Source organism: Rhinolophus ferrumequinum, chromosome 4 (genome assembly GCF_004115265.2).
Source record: "Rhinolophus ferrumequinum isolate MPI-CBG mRhiFer1 chromosome 4, mRhiFer1_v1.p, whole genome shotgun sequence".
NCBI lineage: Eukaryota > Metazoa > Chordata > Mammalia > Chiroptera > Rhinolophidae > Rhinolophus > Rhinolophus ferrumequinum.
The window spans coordinates 52,587,296-52,611,398 of NC_046287.1; the positions used below are offsets into that span (position 1 = coordinate 52,587,296).

General features: G+C 37.4%; 1 protein-coding gene across 3 annotated transcripts in view; it reads left to right on the top strand.

Annotated features, from left to right (window-relative positions):
• The window catches only part of MYO16 (myosin XVI), a 550,393-nt gene that overhangs the window by 453,153 nt on the left and 73,137 nt on the right, over nucleotides 1-24,103 (top strand). For all 3 annotated transcript variants that reach the window (XM_033105065.1, XM_033105062.1, XM_033105063.1), the window contains exons 29-31: nucleotides 16,370-16,466; nucleotides 21,450-21,696; nucleotides 23,549-23,820. In XM_033105065.1, the coding sequence (XP_032960956.1) occupies nucleotides 16,370-16,466; nucleotides 21,450-21,696; nucleotides 23,549-23,820 (616 nt within the window). The remainder of the gene's footprint in view (nucleotides 1-16,369; nucleotides 16,467-21,449; nucleotides 21,697-23,548; nucleotides 23,821-24,103) is intronic.

Here is a 24,103-nt window from a genome sequence, read left to right on the forward strand (position 1 = left end):
AACCAGTGAGGGCTGAGCATCGATTTCATTGGCTCCTAGCTGGTATCTCACAAGTGTTCTTTAGATCCTTACTTCCCAGGCTTGTCAAGTCCTGTTTAGTCTCCTTTTTTCTGTTTCTCCTTGTGCTGCTTGTCACCTACAACACACTGAAAATGTCACTGTCCTTTCAATGTTGTTTAATGGCAAAATCTTCATAATTGGAAACATTTAATTATGTCCTGTGATCTCTTTGGTTGGCAGAGCCCAGGGGCCCCCTGAAGGAATAGCTGGGATTCCAAAAGGAGAAAGTAACATGACACAGAATAACACAGGGAGTGCTCCACAAAAACAGCAGGGCACAACTCTAGACTTTGTTTAATACCTTAAACAATGTCAGTGTGCCATTTGTGACTAGTGATAGGGAGAGGAGGTTTGAAACTTAAAAGCAATTGAGAAGGTAATATTGGAACAAGAATGGGAAACAGAATGAAGGCCAGGAATTATTGAAAGTTGCTAGCTATGAAACAACTGAAAGTGCTTGGGTGGCAAAGGGCTTGGTGGCATATAGCTTTGGCAAAACATAACAACTGGTGGGAAACAGATATAAACCTCATTTAAAAAAATGGTAGGGAGAACATCTATAAGTGAAAATATGTGATAATTGATGAGACCAAAAACAAGGTATTTACTTCAGAAATGACAGGAACAGAAGGTTCAGAATGTTTCTGAATGTGGGCCAGGCTAGGCAAACAGGTAGAGAATACTGGCTGACATTAGCACAGCCATTCCTCTATGACAAGGAACTCAGAACCTAGAATTTTATCACTAATGAATAATGATTTGTCTGTGCCTCCCAATCTTTTTCCCCTTTCCTTTTTTTTTTTTAAACTAATAATGCAGTTGAACTTTAAATAACAGTCTGAAGGAGGAAGCTTACACAATCTGTAGTAGTCATGGATGCACGGATGTGCCAAAAGATTGGATAAAAAAAGAAGGAGGAAGAAGGAATTACTAACACAGAATGATGTCAGCTAATCACTGAAGTCAATGACATAAGATGTGGGGGACACATATAGAATTGTTTTTCAAGTTTGTAGGTAACGAGTCATTTCAACTGAATCATTGCGGGAATTTTTAAGTAAGTCTTTGGATAGTAGTGATTCATGAAGAAGTAACACTAAGATTTTTTTGTATTTTTTTTAAGAATATTCACGTATAAGAATAATTTATAAAAATTAATATTGAGAAAAAAACTTGAGTGGTAGATAAAATGAGGGAGTCAGGAATAATTATTCCACTAAGTGACTGGTGGTAACCACAACACCTGACTAGCCATCGGTTTTGACACACCTGTGTAGTGCATAAGGTCAACTGTGCAAGAAGACTAGAGGACAAACTGGTGCACGCTGGCAGCCATCATTCCTTCCACATGTCTGTGTATGCTAGGATACTTGAAATTGCAACTGAGGATGGCATTAAATGCAAACACACTTTGGGATTTGAAATTGTGCATCAGAATAAAAAATAGGAAAGAGCCCCCATTTCATTGCAGTACTCCATTTCCCCTCACTCCTTCAAAAAGGAGCCTAAAAATATGCCGGGGGGTGAAGAAAAAGAAATTTATTCATTCTCTGAGCATGTTTGCTTATGTTGAATAGCAAAAGACTGCTTTATTGAATAATTAGAAAGACTGCTTTCTTCAGCTTCTCTAAAATGTAATACCTTGTGTACTTTATCATATAAGACAAATCATTCACTTCACAGACGTAAAGCTTATTCATATTTCACCTTCATGCTAGAGAGCAAAATTCATATATTATATCTAATATTATATATTTATATTATATATGTTACATAAATATAAATTATATGAATATACATATATACATTTATGCTTGACCTGGAAATTCAGACTCCTTAGTTTCAAAAACAAAGCATTTGTTTGAAATGTGTTGATAGTTGCAGGAAGAGTTACTATCACTCTCTTCCTGGTGATTAATCAGGACAAGGATTAAATTGGCGCTGTCTGAAGCAACAATGAGGTCCTAATGGATGATGATTGTATCTGTAGCATGATTCCCAAATTGCTAAGAGTTACAATGTACGTTTCTATTAAGCAGTCATTGTTCATCCTTTGTCTCTGAATGCTTAGCATGAATTAATAGTTATACTTTTCCCTATTTTTAAAAGTAACGCTAGAATATAGAATTGATTGGAGTTATCTTTTGCTGTGTGAACCTGTATAGAGTATTAGCTAGAAATTCAACTCTCTTTACTAAAACTAGGATCTTTTCATCATCGCTCTCATGGGTCTTGAAGATCTTATGCGATTTCTTCATCTCTCCTTGATATTAATCAGACCCTGTTCAGTATAGCCTCTGAGTCACCAGCGCAGGATTCTAAATCCATAGTTTTCACACTTTCGTACATTGTAACGATTGCATAAATGGTGGTGAACACCAGCATTTCCTTCTGTTTCAGATGAGTATAGAGACACCTGACCTGCAGCGCTGTTGCATTTGTTTATCGATCCATATGTTTTATTTATTCCTTACATAGTTGGGGGTTTGGAGTCAGTATGTGAGGCAGTGGGATTTTTAATATTTCATAAATAATGATTCTTCTAAAGAATGTTTCAACTATTCAGTTTTTTGCTTTATTTGATCTAAGCCTAACAACAGCTATGCAGAAAAAGGGAAGTAGTCAGGGTGAACAGTTAATGACCTCATTTTAAATATGAGGAAATAGAGTTTTAGAGATCAGCATAATGATCAAAATATTAGGTGTAGTTAATATTTAGTTTCAGTGGAAAGGCCACTTTGCTGAGACCAGCATCTAGGTCTTGCTATGCTCTGTTCTTTCCACTGCATTTAACTCGATCTATATCTTTTAATGTAACCATCTAACGTCCTTTTATTCAGATAACAACTTGAAAGGCATAGACTATACATCACAGTTTGAGCTTTGATCAAAGGCATTTATATATTCCTTTATTACTCTGAGTAGATTGCTTCTTGTAGTTAGTGTCTTTTTTTATGTTTATAATTCACCCGGTAGATGAAGGAAAAACAAGCTGACTACTTCCCGGATTCTGATCAGAATCTTTCTTACCCAAACTATCAGCCAGATGACCCTTAAATAGCACAGCACTTTTAGACACTAGTTTCTAACTGCATCTTGGAAAGAAAAGGAGAAAGAGAAAGAAGAAAGGGGTAGAAAGAAAATAAGAACTGGAATCAAGTAAAGAAATGTTTGACTTTATACAGTGTTTACTATCAATTCTAGTCCCGAGAGCTGAGACATGAGGCTACCCAGACTGTCCAGAGGAAGTTTCAGGGCTGGGAGACAATTCATGGGTGGTGCTGGGTGACGTGTGAATCAGGATAATACTTGCTTCCAATTCACTACTTGAGCTAAGACAATTTGAAAACAGTCTTATTCAACTGTTTTGGTGAATCCATCCAGTGTGCTAGTCTGCCATGCTTTGCTCACTAACCACACAGTTTCCCTCACCTCGCTGTAGCATACATACACTCCCTCTTCTCAGCTTTATTTTTATTCCTTAGATTGCAAATCTTCTACAAAGTCGTTGATTGTTTCTCTTCCACTAGCATGTAAGCTGCATCAGAAAGGATTTGTGTCTGTCCATTTACGACTATATCTCCAGCTTAGGGGACAGAGAAGGACGCACAGTAGATACTTCATGCACACATGCTGGGCCAATAAATGAGCCTTTGTCAATAAGGACTTACTAAACCGTACCATATATTTTATATGAATAAATAGACATGTAAGAAATCTAGAACAATTCACAACAAAAACCTAACAATTATTTTGAGATAACAGTTAAATGGAATTTTAGCTTATATCTATGTGTACAAGGTACATGTGTGCATGCATTACTTCTGTAGTTAAAAATTATTTTTAAAATTTGTAACCACTACGTAAATACAATTCAAGAATATATAGGGTCAAATTAATTATTTGAAGCATTTGTGAAAAAGAAAACATAACTCACACTGACTGTGTTTTGCTTTAAAGCATTTTTTGCTTTCAAATAATAATTAACAATAATAATTATATATTTTACACCACTAGCCCTTACTTCTTGAAGGAACATTCAGCCTTCTTTTACATGGTTTGAACTGGTAACCACAAGTTTTCGCAAACTCACTCATGTTATTATTCCCTTAACATGCTCGACATCGCTGCTTTTACATAAGTTGGCTTTATTTTGAAAAAAAGTGAAAAAAAATCAGTGTGTAGTGGTGGCTGAAAATGAGTCCTACTTGGTGGCGGTTTCTTGTTCACATGTCCGATGAAATGGCATATTTAAAAAATAGGGTCAGAGCTTTCTCCTTATTTCAAAGCAGAATTTCAGTAAGTTGTTTAAAGAGGAATGGAAAGTTCTTGAAATGACCTGAGTAGACTCTACATGACTAACTTCCAGTACTGTTTTTTGTCTCACCAGATATATTTTTCTTTATGAAACAACGAATCTGTGGATTACTTTTATTTGTGGAAAAAATCCAAATAGTTCGAATTAAGTCATAGTTTGAAAACAAGTTAAATTAAGCCATGATTATTAATCTCCTGTTTGGTTTCTTTTTAATTATTCTAAATATTTTGTTTATCTAAATTTATATTTTCAGTTCAGTGCTACTTTAAGGTAACTTTGAAAGTAATCCCTCCAGAACTACGTACATTTAATCAAACACTTTCCACCCTGATTTCCCCAAGCCACAGCGAAGTGACTGGCAGGCATTTTGGGCCATGTGGAACATGCTTGCTTTGCCATGTTATGTCATTTATGTAAAGTGAAAACTTTTGAAACTAATTCTAAGTGGAAAAATAAATGGTATAATCTGATTTTCACACATTTTATATGAATCAACTGGTTAGAGGATGCTTTCTTCTGTGTAGTTATTTGAATGCTATATTCATTTAAAGCCATCTGGAGGGATGACGAACGGAGAAACAAATCTGTCAGAGTCAGTTCATGCAATGCCAGGGGTGCCGCTTCAGAACACAGACACTCACAGAGCTCAGGAAAAGTCAGGATTGGGGAACAGCCTGGCCCCCATGTAGGGACTCTTTCACAGCCATCCGTTTCATTGTCATTTCAAACAGATTTCTTGAATTTTGGGGTGGGGGAAGCTTTGTGGACAGGCAAAGAAGAATGTCTTGCATTGTCCCTTTGAGGCAGATGCTCATGAGATCTTCTACTGGAAATTGAGAGAGGAGAAATTTATATTATAACCTGAGAGAGATTTTACATCTCCTCTAACATTTTAAGGATGAGGAGTCAGACATAGGGAGACTTTTCAGTAACTTATTCAAGATTATATACACAGGAAGTAAGAAATGAAATTAGAACTTCATCTCAACTACCCTTATGATATGATGCTTACTTATGTGTGTCTGTGTGCTTGTGTGTGTGTGTGTGTGTGTGTGTGGAAAGAGACAGAGACAGAGACACTGAGACTGAAAAAAAAAAATAGCAGAGTGCTCATAAAGACAAATGCCAAATTTTAGAGAAATCTATTTTTTCTATTTTTGTTCCTTCACTAACGAAAAATTACAATCATTTCTTTATCATCTTCTAATACATTTTTCAAAGAATAGCCTAGATTTCATTGTGTCTCTGTAAAATATATGGTCTTTGAAGGATTCACTCTTACAGCGCTGAGAATTGCAAGATTAACATTTTCCTATACCATTAAATAAAATCAGTTGGATGAAAGATTTATTATTTCATTAATCTAAAATAGTACAGTGGAGAAAAGATAATAAAAGTAAGAGCAAGAAATTGTTAAAGTTTTAAGCACTCTTCACTTTTTTCACATCTTATAAGATAAGACAATTGTATTAGGGCCCTTGGCTCTTATTAGTACAGTAAATTAATGGTTTATAACCTTTGTTTTATTACTCAAGGAGCACTTCATAAATCAACTATAAGTACAAGTGAGAAAAGAGGCTATAAAATTATTCTTTCTCTCATATTCCTCTCTTTCTCTGGAATTAGTAATGTTGCAAATAGTAGACATTAGGGATCCAGGAGTATCTCTTGGTACTATGTGCATTATGACTGGGGATTACTATAAATATGCACGTTCATTCACATACACATATGTATGAACACATTTTTGTTATAAAAGTAGCTTTCATTTTTTATAAGAAACTTGGAAAATAGAGAAAAATAAAGAAGAAAATGCAGGTCACCCATGATCTATCTAGAGACAACTACTCCAAATGTTTTGGGTGTATTGACTCACTGAGTTTTTAAAAATAATATTACAGATGTTTGATTCTTAGTATGTAGGACCAAGTGGCTGATCACTCTGAACTTTATGAAGACAAATATACACCTCTATTTTTCTTATGTTTTCACACGTGGTGTGTATGTGTGTGTGTGTGTGTGTGTGTGTGTGTATGTCTGTGTGTGCATGTGTATTTCACTGTTACGTCTCTACAGGGCCTGGCACAGAGTAGACACTCAACCAATATTTGTTACATGAATGAATAAACGAACCTCCTACTTATCACATTTTGTCTTTGAAATGCAGGTATCCACAATTACGCCTTGCTGACATGTGTGATAGTTTCTCCCTTTCAAGTAATTTTATATATTTCCTTGAAACTTCATATACTCAGCAAAAGGCTGAGTATAATATCTGGCACTTAACAATTGCTAAGTAAAAAGTGGCTCTGCCTATTTCTAATCCAACTTTCATCTCTTAGAAATCAATCTAATTTTCTCTAACTCCAGGTTGAATGATTGAATCAACAAGCATTTATTGAGTGCCATTTATGTGCCTGAAGTTGCATAAGGCAATTGTGATGCAATATGAAGAAAGAATGACATGTCTGTCTTTCACAGAGCTTCGCATGTAGTGGGGTCGGGGTGGGACCATAAACAGTAGACTGATAAATTATTAGAGGTTAGTATACGTGCTGGGGGGGACCAGCAAGGACACTGTGGCAGTGAGTCAAAGGGGCCATAGTTTATGTAGGGCAACGGTCGTGAAGGGTATCTCCAAGAAGAACACATGCAGGCTGAGATGGGAAGGATACAAAGGATCCGGTCCCATAACGGGACAGGGAAGCAGGGTCTAGGGACAGGAATAGTGTGTGCCACGACTCTGAGGGAAAGGCAGCCTGAGAGAACTGGTGAGAGCAGGATGGCAGGAACACTGAGAACTGAGAAGAGATCCTATGCTGTATAGTAGTATTTCTTCACCTTTATTTTTTTATATTGCCCCACTAAGGAGAAAAATTAATGAGAGAATTATTAAGGAACCGGTACTGGATAGGGAGAATCTTAGTTATTAAAATGGTTTGTGGGCCTTCACTAGTCAATCCTCCTCATCAATATGTGTCTCTTAACAACTACTAAAAAAAATGGTGGTTCTTCAACAAGCCCTTATGAAGCACCTATTATATGCCACAAATCTTGCAATAGCTAAGGTAGGTTTGTTTGTTTGTTTGTTTATTGCCCATCCAGAACCAGTTTCGCCCTCTGCGGCCAGAATCATCATGTTAAGAATAAATGATTAGAGGCAAACAGGGGCCAGAGCCTCTGTGAATGATGGGACTTATGTGAGTCAAAGTACAACATTCTATTTTAAGTTCAATGTGAAGCCATCAATAGCTTTAAAGAGGGTGGTAACATGATCTGATTTATGCTTTAAACATGAAAAAGATATATTGCTGGAGAGACTAGAACTGGGAAATGAGTTAACAACTAATGTAGTAACCCACACAAGATAGCATGATGATCCACAGCACAAAGCCCGTCAGCGAGGCAGAGAAGGGACAAGTGAGGTTGTCACATGGGCCTTCAATAAATAGGCCTATTAAACTGTTGATTTGAAGAGTGAAATCTCCTTTAAAACCAAAATATTAATTTAGGTCAGGAACACGCTCAAGCTCTTATTAACAGGTATGCATTCACTACACAAAATATGTGCAGAACACTAAATGATGGAAAAGACCTGGCCCTTTAGAAGTTGAAAGCAGAAGATAGTTCACAAAAATAAATGTAGATGAGTCTCAAAGCAAATATGAACACACCACAGGACAAATATTTGGAAAAATAGGAAAGCTATATATTTTTTAATATCTAAAAATACTCTTAAGGGTGAACAACATAGATGCCCAGAATGAAATGCTGTAAATATTCATATTTTAGGAAATAAAGAAAAACATCAAAATACATAGAGGGCAGAAGGTCAGCAGGTGCTGGTGGTGGAAGGGCTCCCAGCATATGTGTCTATCCCTGCCCCAGTGAGTACGATGGTCTGTGATTGTGTTTATGTTACTGTTAATCATTTATAACATACACATTCCATGGATGGGGCAAGTCATTAGTATTGACATGATTGAGGACATTTTGTTAAGAAGAAAGACTACAAGTGCTTCTTAAATGAATGTATTAACTTATCCCGTGCACTTTCTTCTTTGTATTTGAAGCTAATCAGTTTTATTTGGGTTTGGCTTGGATTTGCTTTTCACAATGTGTCACTTTGGGAGAGAATTGTTTTTTTAACCTCTCTTGAGCGTATTGATATGATTTCCATAATGAAATAATATATAGCATCACATAGTGAGCAATTCACTAGTAAGCTCAAAATAGTCATTTTTATTCATCACTGCTTGTTGTACAGGTCATACTGTTCTAGGTGAGAGTAATTAATTTTTCTTAACCTGTAATTATATGTAATTCAAGCCAAACCACCTTCTTCAAATACCAGAAGATACAGTACTCTATTAGATGTGTATGGCTATAATTATCTTTTCTATGTTGAAGTTAAACTTCAAGAATAGTCTATTTATAACAAAGAGAACTTGTATTTTAGTATAAATGTATCCTTTGAGGATGTTTAAAAGTACATTCAGAGCTAAGCTGAACATTAGTGTATTTCTATTTAGTCGTTTTCAAAGCTACCATGAAAACACAAAATATTGAAGTATTAATAATAAATTATGCACACATAAAATAATAGTCATCCTGAGAAACTTAATGAATTAAAGAAGCAAACGGGGGAAATATGCGAATTCAGCCTTGAAAAAATGAATGTTACTTAAATGCTTTTGTAAAATGAACTTCTTGAAAGTATAGAATGGTATTCTGTTCATCCCTGTAGTCTTAGAGCCTGGCACTGTGCCTGATATCAGGAAGGCCCTTGGCAAATGTTTGATTTATGGGTGGATACGTGGATAGATGGATGGGTCTGTGAGTGGGTGAGTGGGTGGATGGATGGATGAATGGATGGATGGATGAGGAATCAATAGATGGATAGGACAGACACATGATAGGTTCAATGGATGATTAAACGTGAGACAAGGAAAATCAGGAAAGATATAAGACACAGTGCACTTGAGAGCTATGTGAAAATGATACAGAACCAGGAATGAGTGAGGGACTGTTCATAGCATGCATATGGAAAAGTTAGGGCTGAGGTCCTGGTTCTGTTTGGAAGAAATTACCTAATAGGTACAGAAAGTGCTTTGCATGGTAATAGTAGAAATGATAGTATTTGAGAGGGGAACAGTGACATTCTCAGATCAGCAAAAAGGAAAACAAGTCTGATGGCAGAGTGACAGAGACATCAAATTACATAAAAGAAAGAGTGTATTGTTCATATCATCATCAATAAAGCTGTTTGAAAGACTGCGAACAGATTTACACGATAAGGCACTTTATGAAGTACCAGGGCATTTTTTTGGGATGCTAATATTATAATGAAAGAAGATGACTATTTTTTTATCTTTATTAAATTTATTGGGGGTGACATTGGTTAGTAAAATTATGTAGGTTTCAAGTGTACATTTCTATAATACATTATCTATCTATATTGCACTGTGTGTTCACCACCCAGAGAACATGACTACTTTTAATGAGATATGATCTTATACATCTCGTTTTTAAATGGGAAGTATTTATTAGAATAATGCTAATATTTTTTAGAGCAAGAGAGATTAAAATTTTTAAAGATCAACTTTGTTTCACTAATAATGAAAGTAAAGCATTTTTGCAGCAAAAAAATAAGCATTCACAATAAACTATTTCTCATTAAAATAAAATCTGCAGTAATTATTAATAAAAACATTGCAATAATTATAGGCGTAGATATAAAGGAATACATCTAAGATAACACTGAGAACAATAGCAGCAACCTTCAGTAAGAACTCTGTGCATTAGAATGCTATAGGCCGTTGATAGTAACTGCAGAAGTTCCACAGTGGTTTTTCTGCTCTCAGGAACATGTAGGAAGTTAAAATAATAGTAAATAGCATGTCTTTTAGAGGAGTAAAGAGTGTTAGCTCTTCAGAGATGAATAAAGGTCATATGATGGAGGGCTTTTAATGCTAAACCCAGAAGTAGGCATTTTCACTTACAGGAAGTATAGAATCATTGAAGGTTTATGGAAGATTGATAAATTGGAGGTAGTAGGCAAGTGAATTGAAAAGCCAGTAAAGTATTAGAGGATGAGGTGCATTTTAGATTTGGGCTTGCAGTAATCTTATACCAAAAGTGGGTTGGCACCAAAAGTAGAAATTTAACATCATTATTTCTTGAATCACATTAGATGTAATTTGTATAAAATGAATCAATTTAAATAGCACAACCAGATTTAATTTTTAAGATTTCATTATAGTAAATGATTTTTTAAAAATATCTGAGGTCGTATTGTATGTAGCTAATGTCCATTAAAATCACTTTCTTTGAAATTCTTTCTCCGTTTTATTATGCTATTGACATTCATTTCTTTCACCTTAACATATGTAACTTATGACCTTTATATTTTTCCAACATTATCCTAGCCCATGAATATTTCACGTCAAGTTGAATATTCAGACAGGTATACAAATAATGACAAAACTAGGAATTCAGTGGTATTATAGAGATATATACAAGATACATCAGTGACATAGATATACTAATAATGAATTCATTATTATATGGCACATGCTAGACTGAGAGTTCACCAGGTCATCTGTGTTTTAAAGGATGGATAGGAGCTTATCCAGTCGATGATTTAGAGAAAAATATTGAAGAAAAAAGAAATAGGATCTGGTAAGCCGGAGGAGAAAAACAAGTTCCCATTTTGGAACAGCAAGCAATATGCTATAGTTTGAGAATAAACAAGAATGCTTTGAAAAAGAACCATGCTATAGAAAATCTAATCAATATTAAAAGTTTGAACATTATCCTGAAAATTATGACCTTCAGTGAAATCATTTTAAGCAAAAAAGTAATGAGATCGATGTTTAGAAAGATTACTCTGGAGTGAGAGGTGGTCGCATGGGGACGTCCCTAAAGAGGCGAAGCCAGTAATGTGCACCTCCTGTGGGATCCTGAGGTTGCCATAGAAACAGAGCATAGGCCCCTCTACCCTTCCACAACCTCTGTGCTGAAGCTTGGCCACCGTCCCCTTTCTACCTCTATGATTGGAAGCAGGAATCAGTGATGAGAAGGAGGAAGAGGTAGAGGAGGAGGAGGAGGAGGAAAAAGTGGAGGAGGAGGAGAAGCAGAAGAGGATCTTCACAGGTTCCCTCAATATCTCTCTCTAGTACAGCCTCCAGGCCACCTACACTCCTTTGCAACTGCTGTTCCAGCAGTTGTCTGTGCTCCTGCAGCCTGCGCCTCTAAAAACATCCCCGAAAACCGTCACAGTAATTAAAGCTTTCGAAGTCATCAATGACAATTTTGTTTAATTTTTAAAAATCTGTTACTTCAAAAAAATTTAAAAATGATGGTTTTCTAATAAAAATAGCGCTGACTGTAATTCACAGATGGTTTACTTTTACAGGAGTCAGAATGACATTAATATTTCAATCTCAGATCAGGACCCTCTGCATCTAGGGAGTACACAGGGAGAGGGCTCAGTGGGAGAACATTTCAATCTCTCCTTTTCTCTGGTTGTGACAAATATCGTTTTATAAGAAAATGTAACCAAAATCAAGAATGTAGGTGATCTGAGCATTTGATTTCCTTCGGATGAATCCTATTTTGTTGGATTTGGTATAGAACTCTAAGGCACTGATACAGAGTGATTTTATATGACTACATTCCACAGAAAAATTAAAATAGCCAACATTTTCCTCCTAGTCAGCATCATTAATAGACAATATAAATTCCTGCAGATTTAGAATTCATGTGATCTTGTCTGGGTTTTCCTGATAAAGATTCCTAGATTTATGTCCTGCTAACCCTTAGCATTGGTGATAACAGAGGACTTAAGGACTAAAATTCATTAAGAATAGTTTCTAAGGAAGAAATCCAAAATACTACTAAAGGGCTAATTTTATTCTTTCAGGAGAGAAACATTGACTACAAACATAACATCACTAAAAGACCAACAAAGTCAAACAAATGTTAATATTTTCAGTGAGCATCTCCAAATATTGTCAATCCACAAATAAGTTATAGGGTTAAAAAAATATGAATGAATGAATGAGAAATAATGAACCAGTCCTTTGGATAACTGTAAAGTATACCAAATAGCTGAATGAAGAACTTTTTAAATTATCTGAATGTGATGGCAGCACAATACCCAGCCATTTCCACAGAGTCTTTAGCTTTGTCTTAGCAGGACACTTGTAATGTAGATTCAGATTTTCATTCTCTCCTCCTCTCACTGAATCAGAAACCCAGAAGCCCTCCTCATTTTTAGAGCCCTTGGTTTTACCTGTGCCAGGGAGAATTTTCATGGACACAACTACACCAAAAACTCACTAGGAGCTTTGGGAACTGGCCTATCCTTCTGGGTGCCACCATTACATGTGTCTACTTGTCTAGCACCCCACCTTCCCTGTCACATGCCCTGTGCCTCATGTGCCCACCCTGCTTCTTCCTTGTCATTATCCCAATGAACTTCATTTTTCTGTCTCCAAGTCTGGCCTGACATGCACATCTGCCGTGAGAAACACTCATACAACTTCTTAACTACCCACTCTCAGGTCCTATGGAATCTCTAATACATCATGAGAAAAATCCACTTCATCTTCCGTATTTACTCCCCTTCTAATTTAGCCTCCATATAGGAACTAAAAATGGGCTATTTCCTGGAAATACTCTATTATAGGTTTTCACTTTTTCTCACTTTCTTTTTTTCAGTAGCGGAGAGGGGTCAGCTGAATCATTGTTCCCGAACCTTATGTCTTATGTCTGTACCATGTCTGGACCATTTTCACTCCACTTTTCTTTTTCCTTTTATTTCTACCACTTACCTACTTCCATGACTTACTTCCAGCTTGCTGAATGACTTCATGGTCTGGCTTATGTTTTCATTGTCCATCATACCTTATTTTCACCCTTGAAGACATTATCATCCATCTCATGACTCATACCAGGTCTTCACAGTTCCTCATATTCTGTTTCTAACCTGAATCTACCCTCCCACATCTCTACCATTTGTAAGATCAAGAATATGTCTTCATATTCTTTAAGAGATATAAATACATATGTATAATGACAAATGTGAATGCAATATAATAAGAGAAATAAAGAATCATTCATAGGGTGCTCTGAGAACACAAATGAAAGTCATCAAAACTTGACAGTAAGTGGAGAAATGGGTATCAAAACTCTAATAATGGAGGTGGGGTTTGATTTCAGTTGTAAAGGATCAAGAAGCGCTGGCCAATCAACAAACAACTGTGGTAGAATCTTTCAAACACAAATTGTTGATTACATTACATCGTCCCTCCTCATCAACAAACTACCTCCCAAAGCCAAGGCCAACAGTCCATTCTCCAGACAGTTTTAAAAACGAACTTTATAGATTTCAAATATAATTTCAAAAATTATTTTTATAAAATTTAGATCTGATCCTCTTTTAGTCTGCCAGTGTAACTACATTGCTTATAGTTAAATATCCATGTTTTTTTCTAGAATGTTCTTCACTATGTGGCCACCAGTTACATGTGCAGTCTCTTCCCCTCATTACTCTTCACACAGCTGTATCCCGAGATGGTTTCTTCTCTTTGCTCCTTGCCTGTCACACGTTAGTTTTTCTGTCCTAAACTCAACTTTTCTTACAATCCCTAGACACTTTGGAAAATTCCTGCTTATCATTCAAGACTAAGTGGCTTAGTCTTGATCACATCTCCCTCTCTGATGGTCCTTGGAGATAACTCTGATATTGCACTGAGCATGTATTCTTGCTGAATTTGCTCACTGCTGATTTTTCCCAGTAAACTATGAGCTCCTCGAGGAAAGGGACCTCCACTGTGTCTCTACAATCTAGCACAATTCTCGTGATAAACCTACTGTGGTTTTTTTGAATGTCTCTTAGAAATTTCACTATAAGAAAACTTAGTCATCCATCCAACTCTCTTCCTGCCCAGGGTCTCCATTTATGTAAGTGGGTAGAACTAGAATCCAGTTCTCCTATTTCCATTGCATCGGTCTTTTCCCATGTTATGCTATTTCCATACATTACTTCCCCTAATGATTGATATTGATTCCACACATTGTGGAGTATTGTTGGCTATCACTCTTTTAGAGTTTCATTTTGGAATTCAGGTTTGCATGAATTTTGCCTTTATGATTTAGTTTCCCACAATGAGTAACATACCACAGTCGGTGATGAACAGAAAGATGACATGCTCCCTCCTTCCCGGTGCCTGTCTCACAGATTTGTTCCGCAGTGCTCACAGACAGTACCAACTGTTCTTCCTGTTGACTGCCAAAATAAGTCAACAGTCGGGAAGGAAAAAAAAAAAAAAAAAGACTGTGAATTATGGAAAATAACTAGGGAGAGAGAATGGCAATACAATGGGGGGAAAAGTAACAACTCTCTCTAGCCACCCACCCAGACAACTGTCTCAAATTTCAGCCAAGTAAAAGAAAACTAAATGAAGAACATCTAGTCAACCAGAGGCCTCTGAAACAGGACAGTAGTTGAGAGCTTTCGCCATTGATGAACTAACTAGCCTGACTGTCATAGTGCAAGATTCAAGTCTCAATCTCTTGCAAAACTGGAGGTTTCATTCAGACAACAGATCGTGGCTAACGGGAGAGTTAGATGGAAAGGTGGGACGTGACAAAATATGTTTGGAGTAAACTCAGTTTCCATGTAAAAAGGTTCATAAACTGCTTCTGGCCAAGCACTCTAAAGACAAGTCTGACCTATAAACCTTTCCAGTACCTAATGGTCTGTAGATACATGCAAGCTTCGGGTGTCATTTTGATGTATGACATAAGCTGTTCAGTGTTATCATTTTAATGTCCCCAGCTCATGCTTGGGAGCACACATGCTCATCTTCCTCTTATTTTAACGGTGTTTGTCTCCAGTGCTGAGAATATGATTATGAACATATCACAAAGTTTGCCTAAGCAGTGTTACTTCTTTACCTAACAGAATATCACCTCCAAGCTTCCAAAGCACGTCATGTATTTACCAGGCTTTTCTGCAGTTATTTATGTCTGTTTCCCCTAAGAGACTGTGAGCACTTACATTGTGAAGGGCGTTCCTCACACCTACCACAGTTCTGTGAACTCTTAGAAAATAAGCACAATACACAAGAAAAGTATTTTTTAAATGCATGGATGTGGCTTATTGTTATGTGTTTTTAAGAATTTTCTTTGGCAGCTGTCTTCATCAATAGCAGCAGGTTTGGACTAGCTTGCATACCACTAGCACTTTTCATAGAAACTAACTTGGTGACATGCTGAAATTTCTTTTTAAAAATTCTAGAGAAGAATGTCCATTGTATACAACTATTTATGCAAGCATCTAGAAGATTATTGCTCATACATGGCTTTGTTGAGACTTCTTACTTTGGTGCTGCAGGTCTATAATTGCAGTTGTAGACATTCAATAACCTACAGTATAGTAGAAAAATAATTGAAATGAAACAATTTTGTGTGTCTGCATTATTTTTTTTATTTGTTTCAGGAGTACAAAGCAACATAATAGTTAGACATTTGCACCCCCCACAAAGTGTTTTGTGTTGGTTTTTTTGTTTGTTTTCCTTTTTGTGGACCCAACCACCCTACAGAAAACGATCACAGAAGAAAGGTAGGGGTCTGGCTCTGGAGTGTGAGAGTTTCATTTATGGGGATGGTTTTATCTTCTGATAAAGAGTCAATCAGTGTTTTGCACTACATGGTGTGACCACAACTGTAGTGCATGGTCATTTGCAGACATTGGTGACAATGTATACACACAACAAACACACTTGTTTATTAGCACAAAACCTTTGGGATTGTGATTAAATATAATAGTGTTAAAAATAGTAAGGAAGATATACTGGAATAAATTTCGTTAGCTTTGTTTCCTCTAATTGTCTTCTGGAAAATTCTCTTTCCTGATGGTTTCACCATCATCCTTTTGGCATCTTCATGCCATTAAATATTTCCCTGATGTTTGCATTTTAGATGGGAACCCGAAAAGTGTTTCTAAAATACTGGCATGCCACCCAGCTCAACGATTTGTGCCTACAGCTGCAGAGAAAGGTCATCACCTGCCAAAAAGGTAACACACTAACATTTCTTAACTTTTTTGAGTTGAGAAATGCAAAATAATTGAATGCACTCCAATAATTAAATGTCAGTGGGATCTACATTACAGTGGACCACTCCATCCATTCCATGACACCGCATTTGGGGAAACGGTTTTCAGGAGTTCAGGAAGCACTATGGCTTAGTTTGCTCTTCACCTGTCTCTAAGTCAGTGTATGCAGACACCGCTCATGATTTATTTGGTAGTCATTCTATCTGCACTTCTTACCTAAATCACAGTTTGGAAAGGGGTTGTTCCCATCCTATGATTTATACATCCTCTACCTCGCAAATATTCATATTTGTTGATCCTAACAAGAAGAGTGTACCTTTGAACCTACTATGGGGGGAAAAATACCATGTGGAGCTTAGGTCCCTCTACAGAGCCAGGTTCCTAGGCCAGTTCAGTCAGTACCACTGGTATGCTCGAGTTTGGAGGACCGGAGCAGCCAGTTAGCCAAACTACATTTTATGGAATTCTACATATGCCATGGGAAAATCCTTGACTTTATTTTCCTTTGGGAGTGATGATACTATTTGGATAGCAGATAGCATTTTTTTTCATTTTCACTTTGAGAGAGATTCTACTTCAAATCGTTTTCTCCAGTCAAAACCCAAGTGACCATCCAAAATGGGTACATAATACAAACATAAAAATCGTAACTATGTCTCATCTGTAACACATAATAGATTTTTAATTTTAATGTGCTTAATAATTTAATTATGTGTATCATAAATATATGTTTTTTAAAGAAAAGTAAAAGGGAGAAATTCTGTATGCTACTTTTTGGTAGAACTTGTCATGAGATTAGCTCTCTGATATATTTGAAACAGTTCAAAACAAGCAAAGCACCTCATAGGATGCAGAAATTGGTTTTATTCTCTTCAAACCTCTGTCCATTTCAGCCCCTGTGGGACTCGCCCAGGCACGCCCCTCATGAAATCTCCAATGTCCCAGCGTTTTCTGATGATAAGAAGTTTGGCTACAGTCTTGTCCCTCATACACTCTCATTCAGAATTTAGCAAGCCTAGCCCAAGTAATGCTCAAAATTCAGAATCTCATTCCAAGTATAAATATCCCTCTTGGCAGTCTCAGGCCCCACAGGTGGCCACTGGGTGTCGTCCTCATCCCTGCCTACTCAGGTGTGTGCAGACACTCCGGGGAAGAAAAAATGAAAGGACAGGGCAGCTCCTGTCTGACCAGCACCCATGTAATCTGGCCTTCGGTTCCTCTGGCGGAGCAAACAGTGTTCAGTGATCTTCAAACATGTAGGTGCATTTCAGGGCTCATCTGTACTACCCACCTGAGAACGGGAAAGACCTCTCTTTTGATGGTTACTTATAATCCCCCTTCAGCCCCTCGGCACCCCATGGACACTCCCTGACCAGACTGAGGAGCTCTCTAAGAACAAGTCTCTTTAAATGAGTCTAAGCAGGCATCTCTGTCTTGAAAACCATGTCTGGTGCCTGAGAAACGCACTCTGGGACCCTGACAGGAGCAGCTTCTCCCAGCAGAGCCGCCCTGCATTTAGTACCTGGTAGCAACCTCTGGTACAGCAGCAGTCTTCTCAGATCTCACAGTCCACCATGTCCACCCAGTTTGGGTAGTCTCCTGAAGCCACCTTCACCAGCCTGGAAGTTGGGGACAGTGACGGGGAGCCTCAGGTGAAAGAGAAGACCCACCTTCAATTCTCAGCAATTCTTGCTTCTCTGTGGGTAATGATAATCTGACCCACTTAATTTTATCCTTCACAGTGTAGAGAGAGGCTGGGGTCACAGGTCTGTTTGGGACTACGCCTTTGCAATCCCTCTGTATGATCAGCCCTGACAAACCACCGTGTGATCAGAGCATCTGCAGCCTCAGTACCACCTGGGAGACGTTAGAAATGCAGAGTCTCAGGCTCCACCCCAGACTCCCTGACTCAGAATCTCCATTAGCAGCCTTAGCTGAACCTGGGATGGGAAGAGTCTCATTTACAAGACTAGTGTTCTAACCACCTAGCTATGGGCCTCCTGAGAATCTCATTGAACATCATATTATACATAGATAGAATGGGGCATCAAATTCTCCTGGAAATGTTCCTTAAATATAATTAGAAGAAGGTGTACCCTGTCTTCCATCAGGGGTGCTCACTGGAGGTCTCTCTTCTATTTAGTTACAAAGATTAAGTTGCTACGCCCTCCTAACCTGAAACAGAAGAAATGAGCAGAACTCTAGTGATCTCTTCACCTTTAAAGTTAAAAATTCAGAATGATCTAAAAAATGGCATTAAGATAAAAACCATAATTTCCTATTACATAAATGAAATAATGGATGTAAAAGCATTTTTAAAATGATAAGCTCTTAAATGCAAAGCATTATTGATTTTTTTTTTTTTTTTATCTCTTGGAACGGTTCCTTCAATACTTTTTGCTAGTATGAAATTTACTCAGAATTTATATAATCTGGAGTCATTTCCAGTTTTTCAAGAGTTCTCATTTTTTCTTTGTAAATGGGGAGGGAAGAAAGATGTCACTTTCAGCCTTAAATTTTATCATTTTACTCTCAGAGTATTCCTAATAGAAATTTCTCTCTGACTATGTATGTTCATTTTGTCCTGGATGAAACTTAAAATTTGAATGCTATAAGTGTTATAAAAGCAGTCTTTTGAAATTGGCAGAAAGAGAACAAGTATCAATATATATTTGTGGCAAATTTGTTTTTATTAGTTATCCTTTATCAAAGATACCAATTTTTAGCAACTGGTTTTGAAGAATTTGAAAAGGCTGCTAGTATGAAATGTAAGAAAATGGAGTCCCTTGGATACAGGACAATAGGTTCCTGGGTGAATGTGAACCCAGGGAAGAGCCCTGCTGTCATCGGTGGTCACAGAAAGTCTGGCACATCCACATAATCTTCCCTTTATTCCAAGAAATTAAATATCTTGAATATACCCTCACCTTCATCCTTCTAAAAGGCAATGATTCAGTTTTTTTTTAACGTAACAAAAATGAGCAAACGAACAGACCAATTTGAATTCTGCTTCTGTCTCTCCTAGTGTGCCCGTCACATGGTGAATGCTTCTGCATTTTATTCCACATTTTATCTTCCTGGAAGTCTGGTTGTACTTTTTACTGTTTAAATTTTTCCCTTTAGATTAGTTCAGCATGACTGTTTTACAGGGAACTCAATACCACTGCATTCCAAAGTAACTAAACATTTAGTATTGCCATCTGAAAAAAAAAAAAAAAAAAAAAAAAAAAAAGCCTTAAGCATTTTAGATGCCTGCATATGACTTGCTTCTAAAGACATAATTGTGGAAAGTTGTGTTCAGCTTTCTACCTTCCGATCAAGTAAAGGCATCAAAGTGAATATCATAGATAACCCACACATTTGTTTTTCTATAGCCATGGACTATTTTAAGGGACTCAATGTTTTGCAGGCTTTTTTCCTCCCCTACAGATAAGAATAAAGTGTCTTTGCTACATACGTTTGTTTTCCTTGAAATGATAGATCTTCTTATAATCTGAACAATTCCTTTGCATCCTAGAGTCAAAAGGCCCAAATGGGGTTTCTCTACCTGCACTTGTCCACAGCATCCATGAGAAGGGCCATTTTGCTCTTGTGAACATGCTCGGGGACTAGAAGCAAAATCCCTTTCTCACGAGATCTCCTGATCCATTTACTCATTGTTAGAAAGTTCTTTCTTTAGTGGTTACCAGAGGGTAAGAGTGGGTGCAGGGGAGGTAGAAGAGAGTAACAGGAGTCAAATATATGATGACGTAAGGAGATTTGATTTTGGATGGTGAACACACAACACAATATACAGATGATGTGTTACAGAATTGTACACTTAAAACCTACATAATTTTATCAACCAATGTTACCCCAATAAATTTAATTTTTTAAAAAAAGTAAGTTCTTCCTCACACTGATCGCAAACATGCTACCCTATGACATCCCCACTGGTGATCTGTTGTCTGCAGAGCTACAGATCGCATCTATATGTTTGAAGGCTAAGGGAATGAGATTGGTCTGTTAAGCACAGAGATTTGAATCTGTCTCTACCATTCACTGGTTGTGTTTACTTGGAGGAAGATACATTTAACTCAAAATAGGAATTTCCTAAAACATTCTAATCTCATATTAAAAAAGGGATACCTAAATTTAGTAATGATACTACTAAAGGCAAAAATCCTTAACCTGAAAGAGATCATCAAAATATTTTTATAGTAAGACTTATGCACTATAATAAGACTTCATCAAGCTTATCTTTCTTTGTGTATAAAATGGAGATAATGGTATACAAAGTATCACAGAGTTTGGGCACTAAGTGATGGAGTAGAATGCCTAACACATGGAAGTGCCTCTAAATGGTGGTCATTATTTTTATTTTCAAGTCTTACATATGTACTGATATATTAGCAATTTCAAAGTGTTTTCACTCACTTATTTCCACACCAATTCTTACACGTTTTTCTAGCCCTGCTTCCTCAGAGAGCAGGAAGGATGTCCTATATTTCTACACTATCTCTTCCCAGAGTCTTATATGTAGTGTTAGTTCTTCCAGGAGTTAAATCACAATCCTATTAACAATATGTGCATGATGTTTTCAAAGACTAATTCCAGGAGCCTCAGATATTTTGTTATAACATGATATGATGAAAGATAATCAGTGCATCCCAAAATGGTCCAGCCCACTGACTTTAGTTTAGTCTGTCAATGTCCAGCCTCTCCTACCAAAAGAAGTGTGGAAGCCTTATTATTATATTACCTGTGCCTCTGGTGTTATCATTGCTCAATTTAGATATCCTTTTTAATACAAGATTAGAATGTGTTAGTACATCCTTATTCTGAGTTACATATCTTATTTTGTAGCTACACAGACAAATGTATTGTGACTTTTGTTTGTGTGCATCTGGGTTTTTTGCTTTTGCTCCTCTCACTGATCCATGATTGTGTTCTTTTACATGGAAGTTATAAGGGGATTTCTAGCACGTCAGCACTTGCTTCAGAAAAGAAGCATCAGACAGCAAGAGGTCACATCCATCAACAGCTTTCTTCAGATAACAGAGGACATGGGGCTAAAGACCTATGATGCCCTGGTCATTCAGAATGCTTCGGACATTGCCAGAGAAAATGACCGGCTCCGGAACGAAATGAATGCTACTTACCATAAAGAGAAGTTGGAGGCCAGGAGCAAGCAAGAGGAAGGAACCAAAAGGTAAAGGCAGATAGTATACAACTTTGATTACCTATGTAATTGATCCAGAAAGTTCCCATAGCCCTTAATGCAAAGTTCAATCAAATATGACAGTAGTTACGGCAGCAGGCATGTGTGCATGGTTTACTTGAAACCTCCTAGCAATCTAAAAGGATGCTTTTCCTGTGCTTTCTTTTCATGAAATAAATGCTATATGTGTTAATTTAGTCATATGAAATAATTATTGCTAGAGTGCTTGTGTCATTCACCACCTCAAGCACTACCTTAAGGCATCTAATATTTGTCTTAGCTGGGTTCTTGACATCTTTCTACAAATGTCATGTGTATAAGGCTGACTCATAGAAACTTCTGGAAATCTGACCAAAAAATGGAGAAGCCAATCTGAAAACATAAAAGTAGTGAAATGGTGTATAGATATTTCCCTTTAGTAAACTATCACATTTTCTTTGCCAATATGGAAAGCTTTGGGAAAAGCCTCTTATTTTAAAGTTCACTTTAGGTGATCTTGAAATAGAAACATGGGGGCAACCTGTTCCTTCTCCATTGAATCACTCTTGCCTCTCTGTGAATGATGAGGACACCTATGATTCATAGTACTCCTTCCTGAGAGGGGAGGGACCTAGGTACCTTGAATTCTAATTTACTGTCAGGGAGATGTTTGCTTTTTCATAGGAACTTGGTGATATCTAGTTGTTTCTCACTGAAAATGACCCCTTCGCCTTGACTGCCTATGTCAAATGATTATTAAAGTGGCAATGGTGATGTGTCTCTTGCTAATTAGCTTCAAATATCTCAGTGATTAAATACTGGAAAAAAATCCCTTTATATGGAAAACTGTAATTAAACATTACAGGGAAAACAAATTATCCACTGAGTGCCATGCTTTCATCTTCAGCTAGTTCATTTTCTACATGGGTATCTGGCTCTGCCTTGCGGTAGATCTCAGCCCTGTTGGTGCTCTGCCACACAAAGATATAATTATAAAAACAAATGCTCAGAGACTCCTTATAAAATAAATGCATTGGCATCTTGCTAGTGCATGATTACACTGACATGTGAAACCAGAAGGATTTTTTTTAAAACCAGATAACTATTAATTTTATGATTTCAAGAATAATATTTGTTATTTTCTCGGCTGGAGCTAAACAGCCACCCCAATTTCTCAATTTGATGTTGTGTTCATTTGCCTGACATAAAATTAAGTGAAGAAGTATTTGTCTGTTTACTTATTGAATACCAGCAGTTCACTTGGCATTGGACAACCAGATGGAGTAACAGAAGAAAAATAATAATTCTGCACATAATTAAATAATTGCTGATGGAATGTAAATGGTAAGGGGAAAGGGGAGATAAAAAGAGAGAGAGAAATGTAAATCTTTGATAGTTTTAAGTACATACTGTTTTGCAAGGGGAAGTGATGATGAACTCCCAGCATTTAATGCATCAGTAACTCTCGATTAAGATGGATTCTCCAGAAATTATCATTCAGATTGAAATTCTGGTTTTTTATTTGCTTAATAATCAGAGTGTGGAAAATTCATTCAGCAAATGCCTGATAGAGTATGTGGCACTCCTTAAGAAATGTTGCATTTGTGTGAGATATTTTTTTCAGTAATAATGATGAATCTCCAATGTGCTCATTTATCATAAAGCAGAGGCTGGAAGGATGGGGTGGCTTTCTCTAGATATGCTGGTTACCAGAGTGCCACACACGCATCCTTCAGCCTCAGCAGGGAAGGCTGTTTACCAAAACTCCGTGATTATGTCTGCTTGAGCAGGTCCATTGTTACCATCTGAATAATGCATCTGGGCCTCTCTGGTGGGGTGCTGTTTGTGTTTTGTTCCCCTGAAGAGCTGAAGACAAGGGTGGACCCAGGCATTTCCACTGCAGCTCCATCCCAGGCCCTGTGGCTATAGACAGCCTGGTCCAGTCCCTGGCTTCCCCGTCTACCCGGTCTCCTTCTCTGCACTCCGTGTTCAGCCTGGATGACAGTAGTGGCCTCCCATCACCACGGAAACAGCCTCCGCCCAAGCCAAAGAGGGACCCCACCACGCGGCTGAGCGCCTCCTATGAGGCTGTGAGCGCCTGCCTGTGGACCGCAGCCAAGGAATCATCGACTGAAGGTTAGCCACAGGGAAGGAGGAAACCAGCTTGTTGGGTTATTGATGCGCTGACTTCCGGTTTTTGAGTGCCCCGTGGTGGTATTGCTGCCCTAATATATTTTTAATAGGAATAAATCCAATTGTTGGCTTGCCAGCAGCTCTTCAATCATTAAATATAAATAATATTTATTCAAATCTCTAAGCCTCTTAGGAAAAAGCTACTTATATATCATTTCCTTAACCGCCACTTCCACATTCATTGAGGAGCCTCAGACCAGAGCAATTCAGAAAGTTGGTCACTAGT